This window comes from Camellia sinensis, chromosome 8 (assembly GCF_055761805.1).
Source record: "Camellia sinensis isolate YWXY chromosome 8, ASM5576180v1, whole genome shotgun sequence".
In the NCBI taxonomy this organism is placed as follows: domain Eukaryota; kingdom Viridiplantae; phylum Streptophyta; class Magnoliopsida; order Ericales; family Theaceae; genus Camellia; species Camellia sinensis.
Genome location: NC_138968.1, coordinates 18,950,296 through 18,966,191, shown reverse-complemented (window position 1 = coordinate 18,966,191; position 15,896 = coordinate 18,950,296). Strand labels below are relative to the sequence as shown.

The 15,896-nt window shown below is 37.4% G+C and overlaps 1 protein-coding gene and 1 pseudogene across 1 annotated transcript; one reads left to right on the top strand and one right to left on the bottom strand.

Annotated features, from left to right (window-relative positions):
* Window positions 1–2,956: 2,956 nt before the first annotated feature.
* LOC114272502 (transcription factor TCP19-like) lies at window positions 2,957–3,584 on the bottom strand (annotated as a pseudogene).
* A 124-nt stretch (window positions 3,585–3,708) lies between these two features.
* Window positions 3,709–15,432, top strand: LOC114272292 (transcription factor TCP19). Its single transcript, XM_082884983.1, has 2 exons — window positions 3,709–4,580; window positions 15,215–15,432. The coding sequence occupies exons 1-2, from the start codon at window positions 3,709–3,711 to the stop codon at window positions 15,399–15,401; spliced, it is 1,059 nt and encodes a 352-aa protein (XP_082741109.1). The 3' UTR covers window positions 15,402–15,432.
* Window positions 15,433–15,896: the final 464 nt, after the last annotated feature.

Genomic DNA, 15,896 nt, shown 5'->3' with positions numbered 1-15,896 from the left:
ACATTCTTTTGAAACGGTTGTAAACCGTTATTCATTTTTATCTGAAAATGAAATTTCATATCTTGAATTACAGTGAAACATTTATGATCATCATTGAAGAATAACGAAAATATTTGATTTCGAAATCAATTTGACTATAAGATGAGAAAAATTATTACATTAGCAACAATATTTGGCATTTTATTAGTCACAACAAATTGATTATCTTCATCTTGTTTTTAATTCCCTTATACAAAGAGAACAAAAATGATTCACCTACATGTTGAAGTTTTTGGGTCTTGTTAAGGGATACATTCTGATTTTAAGATCATTTTTATCGCAATAAGAAAGGTTAAATATATTACTTAAAATGTTGTCTTTTTTATGTTAAGTTACCCACCTTGAAAAGATATTGTTTTATAATTTAGATAGCTGATTAACGCAATCAAATTATTATTAAAAAAAAAATTTAAATATTGTAATTCGTTGTTAAGAAATGCTATTGGATTAAGAAAAACACAGACAGTACGCTTAGAGACACAATCTATTGCATTTTTTTTTTATTATCTACTCAAAATGATATTGAGACCTTCACCATGATCATGTGTAAGCCACACTTTCATTGTAAATAATAAAAATATGATAAAAAACTATTTATTTGTCACAACTCAAACGGAAAATATATAAATATATATAAGAGTTTTATTATCCAATAATTTTATAGATACAAATTTAACTACACAACTAGTAATAAATAAAAAAATATAAAAATAGAAAGACAATAAAAAATATCTCAAAAATTTAATCAGAAAGTAGAAGTGTGACCTAGATATAATAAATGTATATTGAAACCTACACACATAATTAATCTCAACCATTCATTGCTCTATGTTGTTTTGATTTTTTTTTTTTCCTAAATCCTTTAACATTGCTAAAAAAACCAAAAGAGAATACTAGGTTATGTCAGTTCAAAAAAATAAATATTAGGTTATGTTTGTTTGACTCTTTAGGAAGGAGAATTGGACTAATAATTCGTAGGACCCACTTAAAGAGTGTTTGATTGGGTACACGAGTGAGGGAATTAATTATTCCCTTGGACTAGTAATCCCCCATGTGATAGGACTAACAAAGCTATGAAATGGTTGGGATTAGAAATTGAGAGAGGAGATTGCTGAATTTTTAAATGATTTTTAAGCAAAAATTTATATTTTTTAGAACAAAAAATAATTATAATATTAAAAAAATACTGAAAATTAAAAAATTATTAATTTTATAAATTAATACTATTTATAGTATTACTAATCCGGTAGTGTACAAACAAACACTTTTTATTCTATATCTCCAACATAATGCTACCACACTAATAATTTTTTCACTTAATCTCACCATACTTTCAATCATCTTTACCTTATGGAGCCAAACAAACTTGGACTAAGTGCATAGAGAATATTGTGCACAGAATGTACAACTTTCTCACATAAGGGTGGAGCCCACATGGACTCTACATGTGTAGCCCCACTCTCATGTAAGACAATTGTGCATTTTGTGACAATACTCTTTTTGTGCACCAGCATAGCTCAAACTAAAATTAAAACAATCTGAATAAAACAGTTCTATAGTGAAGTCTCACCACCTTTCATAAACAATTTTATAAGTTTTTAATTGATATATTTTTTTTCAATGATTTTTTTAATATTTTAATCATTTTTTTTTTTAACTTTTCAGATCCATTTAATCTACATACACTTCAAAAAAATAAAATAAAATTATGTGGTTAAATTTATAATTAGATTTAGGGGTAATTTCAAAAAAAAAAAAAATCTCGGTGTATGGCTATTGTCACAAAATAAATCATGAGTTTTTAATTTTATTAATTTAAATCAAAATTTTTATGTATTTTCAATCTAAACTACCTTCCTATTTTTGCTAGGTAAAAACAGGGAAAAAAATATTTTAATCATTAAAGTAAATAAAAAATATATTTTAGACATTTTATATATCCTTACATTGAATTTAGGAGAATTAATTTTTACAAAAAAAAATAATAAATGTTATAAATTAAAATCATAATTTTTTTCACTAATGTTTACTAATTTTTGAAATTCTAACTTAATGGTAATTTTTCCATGAATTTTGATAGCTAAAATATTATTTTTGTGTTAGTTTTACTCAAGTGATGAATTAGATTGAAAATAAATAAAAAAAAATTAAATTTAAATTAAAAATTAAAAATTAAAAATTAAAAATTAAAAATTAAAAATTAAAAATTAAAAATTAAAAATTATTTTAATTTTTCTTTTTATAATAGTCAAAATTTAAGATTTATTTTACTAATTACCTTTAGATTTAGCCTTCGTTTGACAATAATTTTTTAGCCTGATTTTTTAACTTTTTAATTATTTTTATCTAATTAAAAAAGTCTCGTTTGGAATTAATTTTTAATTTTTCATAATTTTACAAAAAAAAATCATATGTTAAACGTGAAATTTTATTTTATTAATTTTTTAATTTATTTTATACCAGTTCTAATTATCTTGCTATATGGAATTTTACATGGATAAATATTGGGGTCTTTTGGGAAATAGCTTTTTACTTAGCTTTTAACTTTTTACCTATTTTAGGTCACATCACCTCTCATATTTTTTACTCATAAAAAAATAAAACAAACTAAAAAAAAGTCAAAAAATTAACTTTTTACCAATTTTCCAAAACACTCTATTTTGCACTTTTAGTAGTTTGATTTATTTTTCCAAATCTCTCCAACCGACCCCACCAAAATAATAAATACTATTTATCGGGAGAAATCAAACCAGCATTGACCAAATTAAAGCCAAATCCCATTCATGGTAAACCCGCCACGTATCACCATCAAACAAGCCCACAACTAGCACTAGCCTCACCAGCCATTGATTTCCTTCTCTCTCCTCTCTATATAAAGAGCAGTTTGAGGGTCCCTACCGCGCCACACCGGCAACCGTCATTGCGGCGTCATGGTCGTGACCGGAGGGAAATTCGACGGAGCCGGAGCCGAAGCCGAGTCGTTCACGTCGATGAACTCGCTAGTGCAAGCCCTCTTGCGCTTCTTTTTGGCGGCTTGGGCTTCAGTGGTGGTCGGCGGCATGGTGGGAATCTTCAGACTGCCGTTGACGGAGACGGCGATGGCTGGAACGGTGCCAATTCCGGTGGCTTCAAAGGTGGCTGGCTCGGCTCGCTCGAGAAGCCATTTAACGATCTCGCCGTCGGACTTGTGGCCAAGCTCTCAAGTCAATTGGAAGATTCTCGCGGCGCAAGCCGCCGGTATTCGGATTCTCTGGCCACGACCCTCCACCTTGGTGTGGCGGTCCTTGGTGGCGGATCTCTTGATCTTCCCCACCTTTGATTTCTCAATCATCTGGTTCGATTGATTTGATATCGGGACGACCCCAACTGTGATTGATCCTTCTAGCTTCGAATCAGTGGGCTCATCCTTCAACGACGGAACAACAATCGGCGACGTAACCTCCGTGATAGTAAATTCCGATGAGTCCCCCAAAAATGGATCAGACGGTACAATCTTCGTTGGGCTCCTCGTCTAGGGTTTGGTTCGTCCCAGTCAATCCCTCCTCTCTCTTTTTACTTTTTTTTTTTAATTTTAATTATCTTTTCTTTTATATTCAATTTTAGTCTCTGTAATTTTTTTCTGGGTTTGGATTAATTTTTTTTTGGTTGTTTTTTATCAGATTGGAAAACATGGCGTCGATTGAGATACAAAGCATTGATGAAACGACGAAGATTGTACCGTCTGATCCATTGTTGGGAAACTCATCGGAATTTACTATCACAGAGGTTACGCCGCCGATTGTTATTCCGTCGTTGAAGGATGAGCCCACTGATTTGGAGCTAGAAGGATCAATCACAGTTGGGGTCGTCCCGATATCAAATCAATCGAACCAGATGATTGAGAAATCAAAGGTGGGGAAGATCAAGAGGTCCGCAACCAAGGACCGCCACACCAAGGTGGAGGGTCGTGGCCGGAGAATCCGAACACCTGCGGCTTGCGCCGCAAGAATCTTCCAATTGACTCGAGAGCTCGGCCACAAGTCCGACGGCGAGACCGTTAAATGGCTTCTCGAGCGAGCCGAGCTAGCCATCTTTGAAGCCACGGGAACTGGCACCATCCCAGCCATCGCCGTCTCCGTCAACGGCAGTCTGAAGCTTCCCACCACACCGCCAACCACCACCGAAGCCCAAGCCGCCAAAAAGAAGCGCAAGAGGGCTTGCAGTAGTGAGTTCATCGACGTGAGAGACTCGGCTCCGGCTCCGGCTCTGTCGAATTTCGCTCTGGTCACGACCATGACGCCGCAACGACTATTGTCGGTGTGGGCGGTAGCCGGCGGTGGAGCTCCGCCGAATGTTTTTTTCATGATTCCACCACCCGGAACCGCCATTGCTGGACCTTTGAATCAGCCTCAGATATGGTCCATTCCGGCTAGAGCAATGCCTATGTTCAATGTCTCGGCCAGACTTGTTTCAAATTATGTATCTGCAATGCAACCCAGACTTAGTTTTGGTGTCTCCATCGGCAGCGGCGGCGGTGGTGAAGTTCATGTTGGAAAAAAATGGTTTTTGGTGACTTTAATTAAATATTAAAGTGGGTCCCAACCATCTATTGAGTTGGGTCCAAGTGGGTCTAGATACTTTGCATTGAGATTTTTACACCACAGATAGAATGGCCAAAAACCATTGAGATTTGAATGAGAAATTACCTCATGAAGTTAGCTTCATGGAAAAAAGGTAATGAAGTTTGTAACTCCTGCATTTATTACAGAGTTTAATAGAGCATTAATGGGGTTTGTAACTCCTGCATTAATGGGGTTTGTAACTCCTGCCTTTATTGCAGAGGTTAATGGTGCATTATGAACAGCCATAAAGGCTGGAGGCTCTTCTTCTCTTCCTCTCTCCCCTATACATGTATAAATTAAGACTCTCCTGTCAAGTCTCAAACACAGAAATTTTTACTTCCATTTCACAAGTCAGCTTGCCTAAAAGTTCCTACTATGAGAGAGTGCCGCCACTGTTTTGTTCGCTAAGCTAGACAGATAGTGCTTCTGTCGTAGCTGGTTTTGACCGTCATATCCTGGGAGACAGACGTCGGGATTCCTCAAGCACTCGACCTGTGAGGCGGCGAAATCTGTTTTAAGGAAACTGCTACCGTGCAGGCTTCGGTTTCGTTTCTTTACCCTTTTATTATTTTGTGTATTTATGTTGAAATTTAGTTGTAATTATCTGCATGTGTTCTTGGTATATAGTTTGATTTTTTCATAAATCTATTTATTTAATTTCACAAGATGAACAACAAGCTTAAAACAGATTTATATATATTTTCTATGAAATTAATCGAATAGATTTATATAGACAATTATGTTAGCTTTGTATGAAGTTACTAGGAACTATTGCGGAGTTGCTCACTGTTTCAATGATACAAAATATAAATTTGCATGTTTAGAGATTCAAGTAATTTACATGAATCGGCCATTGTTTCTTTTTCTGTCGGTTAATTGCCAGTTCATGATTTTGCTTCTTTGCACGCACATAAAACTATTTTCATGCCTTCTTGCACTGATTCATCCTTCTAAGTAAATTAATATTTTTGTGTTTGCTAGTGAATAGATCCATGTGTGTTTTAGATGTATTACATGCTATTGCTTCTGTTATTTAAGTAGACTGCTTGTACTAAAGAGAAAGTCCACTATTTGTTTTTCCTTTGAAAATTCAATGATTGTAAATTATGCAATGTTATTCTCTAATTGCTTAGTTTAATTAGAATGCTCTATCATAATTTGCATACTTAATTATATTAGTACGATCTTATTTTATACGTATGATTCATCATTCCCCTACTATGTTTCGCATGAATTTTAAGGTTATAAAATATAATTTATGGATGTTGCAAGTTTTGACATGTTATTTAGTTTATTGCTTTTAGTTTTCTTACATGATTTAATCTTTAGATTTTTTTTCCATGTTAATTGCTAAATGGTTATTGGTTTTTAACAATTATTTAATAATTCTTTTATAACTCATGGCAATAAATTTAATTTGAGTATTTGAGATCATAAATTTTAAGGTTTGTACTTGTGTATTTATTTCCATGAATAGTGTGTGATTTAATTGGATGAATTAAAGTTTTGTAATTTATGTAGAAGTTATAAGGTTTTGTAACTTGTATAGTATCTTAATTCCTTAGTTATTTTGCTATTCTATGATTTGCTAGAAGGTTAAATAATATCTGATTGTATGTACAATTGCTTTAGATTAATTGCTTTATATTATGTTGTCGTTTGCTACTAACTCTCTTTGTAGGAGTACCTAAGCGTAGAAAGGAATTGTATGGACTACTTATAATCCTCAATTGGATTGGTTTATTTTTCCTTTATATTTGAAGAAATTTTTTGCCAGAGGGCATGAGTTGAGCAAAGCCAGTAGGCTTCATTTTAGCAAGAGGGCTTCATTTTCTACTAGAGAGCATGAGAACATTTGAAGTTTGCAAAGAATGCATTAGACGGAGGGCTACAGTTTGCCAGAGGGCTTCAGCTAAAGTGTCTTAAGGTTTGAGTTTGCTAGAGAGCAACAGCCAAGAGGGCTTCAGAGATTTAGTTGGTTTGTTTACCAATTTGAAGCAGCAAGTTTTATTTGCTTATATTATTAGAAGCATTTTATATGCATGTATTTGGTTGTAGCAATTTTTAAATTGCTTGTAAGTTTGGAACTTGGTTTGGTTTTCTGGAATAGAAACCAAAGTGTTTAGCCTTAGCTAAAGAGTAGTTCTTATTTGTTCAGAAATGACAACTAAGACGGATTTAGTTTCAAACTTTTGGAGTTTGAGGAAGTCTTTGGTTTAATCATTTTATTCCCAAAGTGTTGAAAAACCGTGGTTGGAGAAAGTCTTTGGTTATTTCCAAAGTGTTGTGGTTTTGAGAAAAGAAATCAAATTTTAGCATTAGCTAAAATATCTCTGATTTTTATTCAGAAATCATGGGCTCAGTTCCGGGAGTACCGGTTAACTTTTATGAGTGGTATAATTCTGGTAGCAAATTTTATTTGCTTGGAAATTGGTTTGTTATAACCTGGTTTATCCCCTAGAAATCTTAATTTTAAAATTGTTTCCCATGGACTAGGAGTCAACATGCTCTTGGATGTTTTGTCAAAAGGTTAACTGGGTTTTAAGTGGGACCGATGTGACCCTCCAGTCTTCCTGGGAACATTCCTAACCATGTTCGATTCTAGGTTAAATGGTGAGACTAGTTTTGAATTAAATTTCCATCTGAGGGATTTTCTAAGAGTTAAGTTTAATTTCTGGAATCACAGAAGTGAAATTCTGTTGTGATGTTTCAGAAATGGCTTCAAAATGTGACAAACAGAAATATTGTTCCACCTGACAACGTTAAGCCTTGCGAGATTCTTAAAAGATGATCTAGAGAGATCTAGTGTGATTAAAGGAAATCATAAGATTGCATGATAACATTTCTGAATTAATCAGAGGCAATTAGTATGTTATCCTTGTGTCAATTATAGTATATATGAGTGCTATGTGACTTTGCTTGAAAGCAAAGATGAGACAACCTATTATAGTGGGTGAACATTTTTTGGATTTTTAAACTCCAAATATATTCTTAAATTGGTGGCTCCTAGTGAGTATAAGATCACTGATCACAGAGATAGAAAACTGGTGGTTCCTAGGAGGTGTTAGACCACTGGCTACACAGTTATGAGATTGTGGTTCCTAGTAGTGAACAGATTACTGATCACATGTCAAGACATGATGGTTCCTAGTAGTAGAGAGGCTACTGATCATATGTCAAGACATGCTAATTTCGAGTAATGAAAGAGTCTATTGATCCTATGTTAGGACGTTGTGATTCCTAGTAGTAAAGTGACTACTGATCACAGGTTAAGACATTGTGATTCCTAGTAGTAGAAAGTTTACTGACCACATGTTGAGAAATTAGTGATTCCTAGTGATAAGACTACTGGCCATGTTATGAAGTTCCATATAGTAGACTATTGAACACTGGATTTGTGTTTCCTAATAGTAAGACTATTGGCTTCAGAGTGATAGGTTGGATCAAATATATTTGGGTGCCTAATTCGGTTGATGACATTCTGGGAATGTATTTACTGTGATATGATTTTGAGAGTTTCTTAATCATTGTGACACAAGGAATTTTTTAAAGACCCTGTATGAATTTTTGGAAAAGGTCAAAAGACTTTGTTTAAATTCTACAAATGTGGGGGTGTCATGCAAAAGGCGGGAATATTTATACCCAAGAGGGTTAGGATAAGCCTAAAAATCCGTTGACTTTGTATTCAACGGTTGTGCACAATTTAGTAGTGTATATCGATTTCTTGTGGTTCAGTCTGCTATTCTAGATATACACAAGAATACTATCATGGAATCAAGAAATGCATCTTTCTTTGAAAATTCTGAGTTCCATGAAAGAGGTTGAAAGTGACAATGATCACATAGCTGATCAAACAGATGATCACTTAGATAATCAAGTTGAGGAGATAGATGAGCCAAGAAAGAGTAAGAGGGCAAGGACTGCAAAGTCTTTTGGCCCGGACTTCTTGACTTATATGTTAGAGGGAGAACCTCGAACTTTTCATGAAGCGGTGACTTCACCAGAAAGTCCCTTATGGAAAGAAGCTAGTAAAAGTGAAATTGACTCCATCTTACAGAACCACACCTGGGAGTTGGTAGATTTACCTCCAGGTTGCAAGCCTTTAGGCTGCAAATGGATTTTTAAAAGAAAGATGAAGGTCGGTGGGTCAATTGACAAGTATAAGGTGAGGCTCGTTATCAAAGGGTACAGGCAACGAGAAGGCCTGGATTACTTTGATACGTACTCACCTGTAATTAGGATAACATCCATTCGTATAGTGATTGCGTTAGTAGCTTTGCGCAATCTAGAGATACACCAGATGGATGTAAAGACAGCTTTCTTAAATGGGGATTTGAATGAAGAAATCTACATGGAGCAACCCGAGGGGTTTTCAGCTCCAGGACAAAGCAAGAAAGTTTGCAAACTTGTCAAATCATTGTATGGTTTGAAGCAAGCGCCTAAACAATGGCATGAGAAGTTTGACAACGTAATGTTGTCAAATGGGTTTAGAATTAACGATTGTGGCAAGTGTGTTTATGTCAAAGACACTGACGGAGGTTATGTCATTTTGTGTCTATATGTTGATGATATGCTCATTATAGGTAGTAATGATGAAATGATCAAAACTACCAAGAAGTTGTTAAATTTGACATGAAGGATATGGGCATTGCAGATGTTATTCTGGGAATTAAGATTACCAGAATCTCTTACGGAATTGTACTATCTCAGTCTCATTATGTTGATAAGATACTTGAGAAGTTTAGTGGATCAGATACGAGTGTGTCATCGACACCTGTAGACTTAAGTCTACATTTTACCAAGAATAATAAAGAGAGTGTCTCTCAGTTAGAATATTCTCGGGTAATTGGAAGTTCAATGTATCTGATGAGTTGTACTAAGCCGGATATAACTTACTCGGTTAGCAGGCTTAGTAGATACACAAGTAATCCCGATGCTTCTCATTGGAAGGGCATTGTGCGGGTTAAGGTATTTACGCTGCACTCGGGATTATGGGCTGCATTACACTCGATATCCAGCAGTGCTTGAAGGCTATAGTGACGCCAATTGGATATCAGATATAAAAGACTCAAAGTCCACTAGTGGATTTGTGTTCTGTCTTGGTGGGGCAGCCGTGTCTTGGAAATCTTCCAAGAAAATGTGTATATCTAGATCTACGATGGAATCAGAGTTTATTGCTTTTGATAAAGCAACGGGAAAAGCTGAATGGCTTCGCCATTTCATTGAAGATATTCCACGTTAGTCTAAACCTGTGCCAGCTATTTGTATTAATTGTGATTGTCAATTTGCAATTGGTAGGGCATAGAGTAATATGTATAATGGAAAGTCTAGACATATCCGTCGTAGACATAATTCCATACGACAACTACTCTCGAATGGAGTTGTCTCTCTAGACTATGTAAAGTCTAAGGACAACATTGCGGATCCGCTAACCAAAGGGTTAACTCGAGAGTTAGTAGAAACGTCGTCAAAAGGAATGAAGTTGAGGCCTTTGGAAGTTACCGGAATGGAAACCCAACCTAGTTGACTGGAGATCCCAAGATCTAGGTTCAATGGGACAACCTAATTGCGTGTAACGGTGGTATGTCACTGAGGAGGTTAAACCTCCAGCCATTCCTTCTATCAGTGATACCTGCAAGTGTAGAGGTTAAGCTGAGCTTTTAATGACTCTAATGTGTTAAGCTGTTGAGCTGAGTATTGCAGGATACTCAAGTAGAGTCACCTATGTGAGTGTGAAGTGGGGCCGTTTCTAGAAGAATTGGGCAGGCCAAGATTCTTTGAAACCACTCGCTGAACCAGGCTAGTGTCCAGGGCCACACAGGGCACACTAGTGAGAACAGAATGGTGGTAGGAGTAATTCCCGTGTGAGATCTATTGTCTCAGTTTACATAAACGGCAGAGCAGTTCAAGATGTCTTATTCACTGATCAGCCAGTAAACTCGATAGGTTTTCACTGGGAGAGGTTCAAAGCCAAAAGCTACCTTCTCTGATGTCGGGGTTAGTTCGTTGCACTATCTCTTTGAGTCATTTTTGTTGATCGGTGTCCGTTTGTTGAGTCATTCGATCAATTTTTATTCATGTGGGGGATTGTTGGAAAAAAATGGTTTTTGGTGACTTTAATTAAATATTAAAGTGGGTCCTAACCATCTATTGAGTTGGGTCCAAGTGGGTCTAGATACTTTGCATTGAGATCTTTACACCACAGATAGAATGGCCAAAAACCATTGAGATTTGAATGAGAAATTACCTCATGAAGTTAGCTTCATGGAAAAAAGGTAATGAAGTTTGTAACTCCTGCATTTATTACAGAGTTTAATAGAGCATTAATGAGGTTTGTAACTCCTGCACTAATGGAGTTTGTAACTCCTGCCTTTATTGCAGAGGTTAATGGTGCATTATGAACAGCCATAAAGGCTGGAGGCTCTTCCTCTCTCCCCTATACATGTATAAATTGAGACCCTCCTGTCAAGTCTCAAACACAGAAATTTTTACTTCCATTTCACAAGTCAGTTTGCCTGAAAGTTCCTACTATGAGAGAGTGCTGCCACTGTTTTGTTCGCTAAGCTAGACAGATAGTGCTTCTGTCATAGCTGGTTTTGACCGTCGTATCCTGGGAGACAGACGCCGGGATTCCTCAAGCACTCGACCTGTGAGGCGGCGAAATCTGTTTTAAGGAAACTGCTACCGTGCAGGCTTAGCTTTCGTTTCTTTACCCTTTTATTATTTTGTGTATTTATGTTGAAATTTAGTTGTAATTATCTGCATGTGTTCTTGGTATATAATTTGATTTTTTCATAAATCTATTTATTTAATTTCACAAGATGAACAACAGTTCAAGCTCCAGTGGGGTTGTGTAGACGCGCCCGCGTGGGCCTCGTGCTACAGTTCGGACTCGATTTGTGTCACGGTTCTTAATCTGAACCAAAGAGTCCAAATCTGGCAAATCGTTTTGAGAAACAGATTTTTGAAAAAGTAGTGCCAAACATGGACTGCTTTGCCAGATACAGAGTCGCCACCTAAATATTTTAAAATGGGAGAATTTAGGAAACCATGACTCGGTGCCGAAGGCCACGTGTCTGTCATCACCGGAGTTGTCTCGGCTCGGGAGCTTGGGTACGATCGGGGAAGGTCAGCTATGAGCACCCCCTTTCGCCCGGTCCGAAGACCGGCCTCTACTAACCGTGATATCCGTTTTTGAAAACTTTACGTGTTCTTATTCCGATTATCAGCCTAGAATTACTATGTTATGCGCACAGCAAACAAGTATAGACTAGATTGCCTAATTTGGAAATAAACATTGCATATCCGTTTGGTTTGAAAATGCTTTGGAATTTGCTACTCGCAAGTAGGCTAAAATACGGATTTCAACGAGCTTTTCAGATTCAAACAACCCAACCTTCACCCACAGGCATTCAAAACAGTTTAACACATAAGCATCTAGCCATATGTTAAGCATGCTGTCATGGCAATATTCACACTCATGTGATATGCTAAAGCGGAAATACTTACATAGTACTCCGTGCCAAAACAAAGAACTTGTTAGCAAACATGCATGATCCAAGTCCATGTGAAGTGCCTAATGCATCGCATACAAAATGTTGCTAAGATAGGCTCGGCTAATCCTAGACATGTCATGTGAAAATGCACAATTATCACATATTCAATTTTTGATTTGAGGTACGAATGCAATTAACGTGATGTACCGAGCCTAATGCATGTAATACAAATGCATGGATGCACACATGCGTAGCATAAGGTATGCTAAATTAAACATGCCCTAATCTACCACCGTAAGCAGGTAAATAAAAGGGAAGAAAGAAGTGGGGTTGGAAGACATACACACCACCCACACACACTTATTACAAATTTGCCCTCGCTCGGAGGGACCGAATAAATATTACAAATTAATTAACTACGCAAACTAATTAAATATTACAAATTGCTTAATTAATTAACAAATTAACTAAATTAATTAAAATAGGAAAACGCCTCGGGAAGCGCGCCACCATGCGCAAGCTGCCTCTGTTTTCCTTCTTTCACTCATCTGGAGGCTGTCAAAACCTCAGGGTTGCATCCCTAGGCACTGGGGAGTACCACCGGCTGAGTGGAATCACCACCGGCACTGGTATATGTCCATCGGCACAAAATTGAATCTGTCGGCAGAGAAAAGGTTGCCGGCCAGCACCTTACACTGCCGGTCGGCAAAGAAAGTCTGCTGGACCTGCAACTCACAGCAACAGAGGGCAAAACAAGGCATGGCAGCACAATTCAAGGCATGTATGCATCAACCATATCCCTTATCATTGTAATGACTCAAAGGGGCATGTGCCTCGATTCTCGGACCACCAATCACGCATTTCCATGTGTGATGGCCCAAAGAACCAAGTATGCAACTTTGATTTCAAATGTATGCAAACCAATCAAACAAAACTCCCAATCCCTATCACCCAAGTCGAGGGACAAGGAATGCATGCAAGATGCAATGCAACCTAGGCATACAAGCTAAGGATGCAACATGGCATGGCAAGGCACTTATGCAAGCATACAAGCATACATATGGCAATGCAAATGGATGGCAAGATGGACTTATACATGAATTAGGCAACTCTAATAAGGCCTAAAACAGTGGCCATAATGACCAAAACAAGAAGCCAAAACACATGCGCACATACACATGATGGAAGGCCTACACTTAGGCACAATTTAAACAACCCTCAAGCACACTTGAAAGGGATAAACAAGAGCAATTAGTATTCAACATAAGCATTGAAATCATGTCATAAAATGATGCCAAATCATATCAAACAAGACAAGCAAATGCATGCAAGCATGGTCTAAGTACTTGAGGCAAGTCATGAAGCTTTGAAGCATGTTTTATCACAACAAACATGGCATGCATTAGGCAACCTAAAACAGGTTTTTAGCACATAACATAAGGCCCAAAAGACCACTTAGATGGCATCTAGATGGCTCAAAAAACAAAGGCATGCAAAGGCACCAAAACATGAAGCATTGCTACACAAGCTTATGAGACATTAAAGAGGCATGCAAGGTAATCAAACAATCATGGAAATGGGACTGAAATGGCATATAGAATGATTCCAAATCACCAAAACAATGCAAAGATGCTATGCTACACATGCACATGCTCAAGGCCAACAAGCCTAAATACAAAGGAGCTATATCAAGCATGCCAAAATCAACCCAAATACTTATGGAAAGATCTAAAACATGTCAAAATAAGCACATAATCTTCACAAGACTAAGCCAAAAACATGCTCCAACAAAGGCTAACAACCTAAGGCACATTAAGGCATAAACAAGGCATTACATGGCAACTATGCTAAACATGCATGGAGTTCCAAAACCAACTTGAAATCATGTTATATTATGGATATATAAGCATGAAAAACAAACCAAACATGCTCAACACACACTCAAGCATGGGCTTCCTTTAGAGGCCAAAATATGCCCTTTTCAAGGACAACAAGGAGAGGGGGTGGCCCTCTCCTTCTTGGGACTTCAAAGCATCATCTTCACCACTGAAATCCCTCAAGATTTCAGTGGTGAAGAGACCTCAACACCAAAATCCCGGAGCTAATACAAAATGGCTCAAAATGAGGCCTTTTGAGGCCTAAGGGTGGTCAACAACCCTCAAACAACAAAACACTCTTAATAAACAATAAAGAGGGCTTAAAAACAGAACTTTTTTATGTTATACAATAATCACAAAAACAGCTCTAAGACAGGTGGAAAATCAATGCAAAAATGGGGGAAAAAAGGACTAGTTTCTTACCCTTGTAGTCCTTTTCAACAATGGTGCTCCAATGGCCTCCTTTGGCTCCAAACCAGTCAAGAAACTCAAGAAAAAGCCTTTAGAACCTCAGCTCCAAGAGGAAGGTGAAACACTAGGTGTTTGTGTGCAATAGTGAGACACAAAACACCTAGTGTGCAAATAAGAGGGAAAGAGAGATAGAGAGTGTATATCTAACCCTAACCCTAGAAAAACCAGAGCTTGGTCTGTATTTTTCTCTCTCAAAAATGTCTAAAGGCCCCCCCTTGCCTTAGAGAGAGCTCCTCTCTATATGCCTCTTGTAAAGCTTACAAGACAAGCTTTGCAAGAGGGAGATCCCTCCATACACGTGTATGGAGGGGAGCAAAAGCAATACAGCTGTCTAAAAATATCTGCAAAAGCAGATGAACAGCAATCGGCCGGCCAAAAATGCCATCTTGGCCAAAAAGAGTGCCGGTCGGCAACGAATAGTGCTGACCGGCAACAAAGAGTGCCGGCCGGCAAACTATATTGCCGGTGGCAGTAAAAACCAGCCGGTGGCATCTAGCCACTGCCGGTGGTGGGTGGGGATGGTCTACAAGCCCCATCCTGCCTCTCAAAGGCAAGATGCAAGTGTTTGGTGCAAAACCAGACACTAAACGGTCGAGTTCAGGGATCCTGAGGCAAGGCGCGCGAGCCGAGGCCTCCGGGAACTCCAAACGAACACAAACATGGAAGATCACCGTGTGTTCAAACAGTGACGTCCAAGTCTTGAGGACGGTCAAAAATGGGGTGTCTACAGGTTGGTGTCGAACAGTGTGAGTGGAGAGAAGTCTGGGAAGGTGTCAACAATGGCTCCAAGTTCAAGTTCAACCACCACCGCCACCACCACTACTACTACACAGATGCTGAGGGATTTTTCTCTGGAGATTTATGATAAGAAAGAGCTTCAATTCATGGTTAGCTCTGGAGGTGACCAAGCTGCTTGAAAGCATTGATGATATGGACAAAGATGTTAGGGTTTTACATTTTTGTGTGTGTGTGTTTGTTTTTAAATATTACAGAGTTTTAGACTTAGAACACAGGTTTTATTTTTGGTAGTTTATTTGTAGTTTAGTTATTATTGTGGTTTTTTTGGGTAATTTGGGTTTAGAGTGAATTGGTTTAAGCTTAGTAGATGAGAGTTTCAATGGTGTTTGGCAACTCATGGCATGCGTTTGTTTCTATTGAGCCATTGACGCTCTAATCTGGACTATTTTGGTAATGAAAATGATGTGTTTATGAGAATTTATTTTTAGAACGATGAATTGTGTTCCATAATGATGAGTTTTATTCTGATATAATTAACTTATAATCTGGATTATTTGCCATTTTATGATGCTCTTGAAATGGTTTGTGCTCAAATCAAAAGTTTTGGATGCCAAGTTCTTAATGGGTCAAGCTAATAACAGTCTGTATGTAGAGATAAATGTTTGGTGAAAAAC

Coding starts and splice junctions, on each gene's coding strand:
- LOC114272292 (XM_082884983.1), top strand. CDS start 3,709: ATGGCGTCGATTGAGATACAAAGCATTGATGAAACGACGAAGATTGTA. Junction 4,581..15,214: donor GTTCATGTTGGAAAAAAATG/GTTTTTGGTGAC, acceptor GGGTGTCTACAG/GTTGGTGTCGAACAGTGTGA.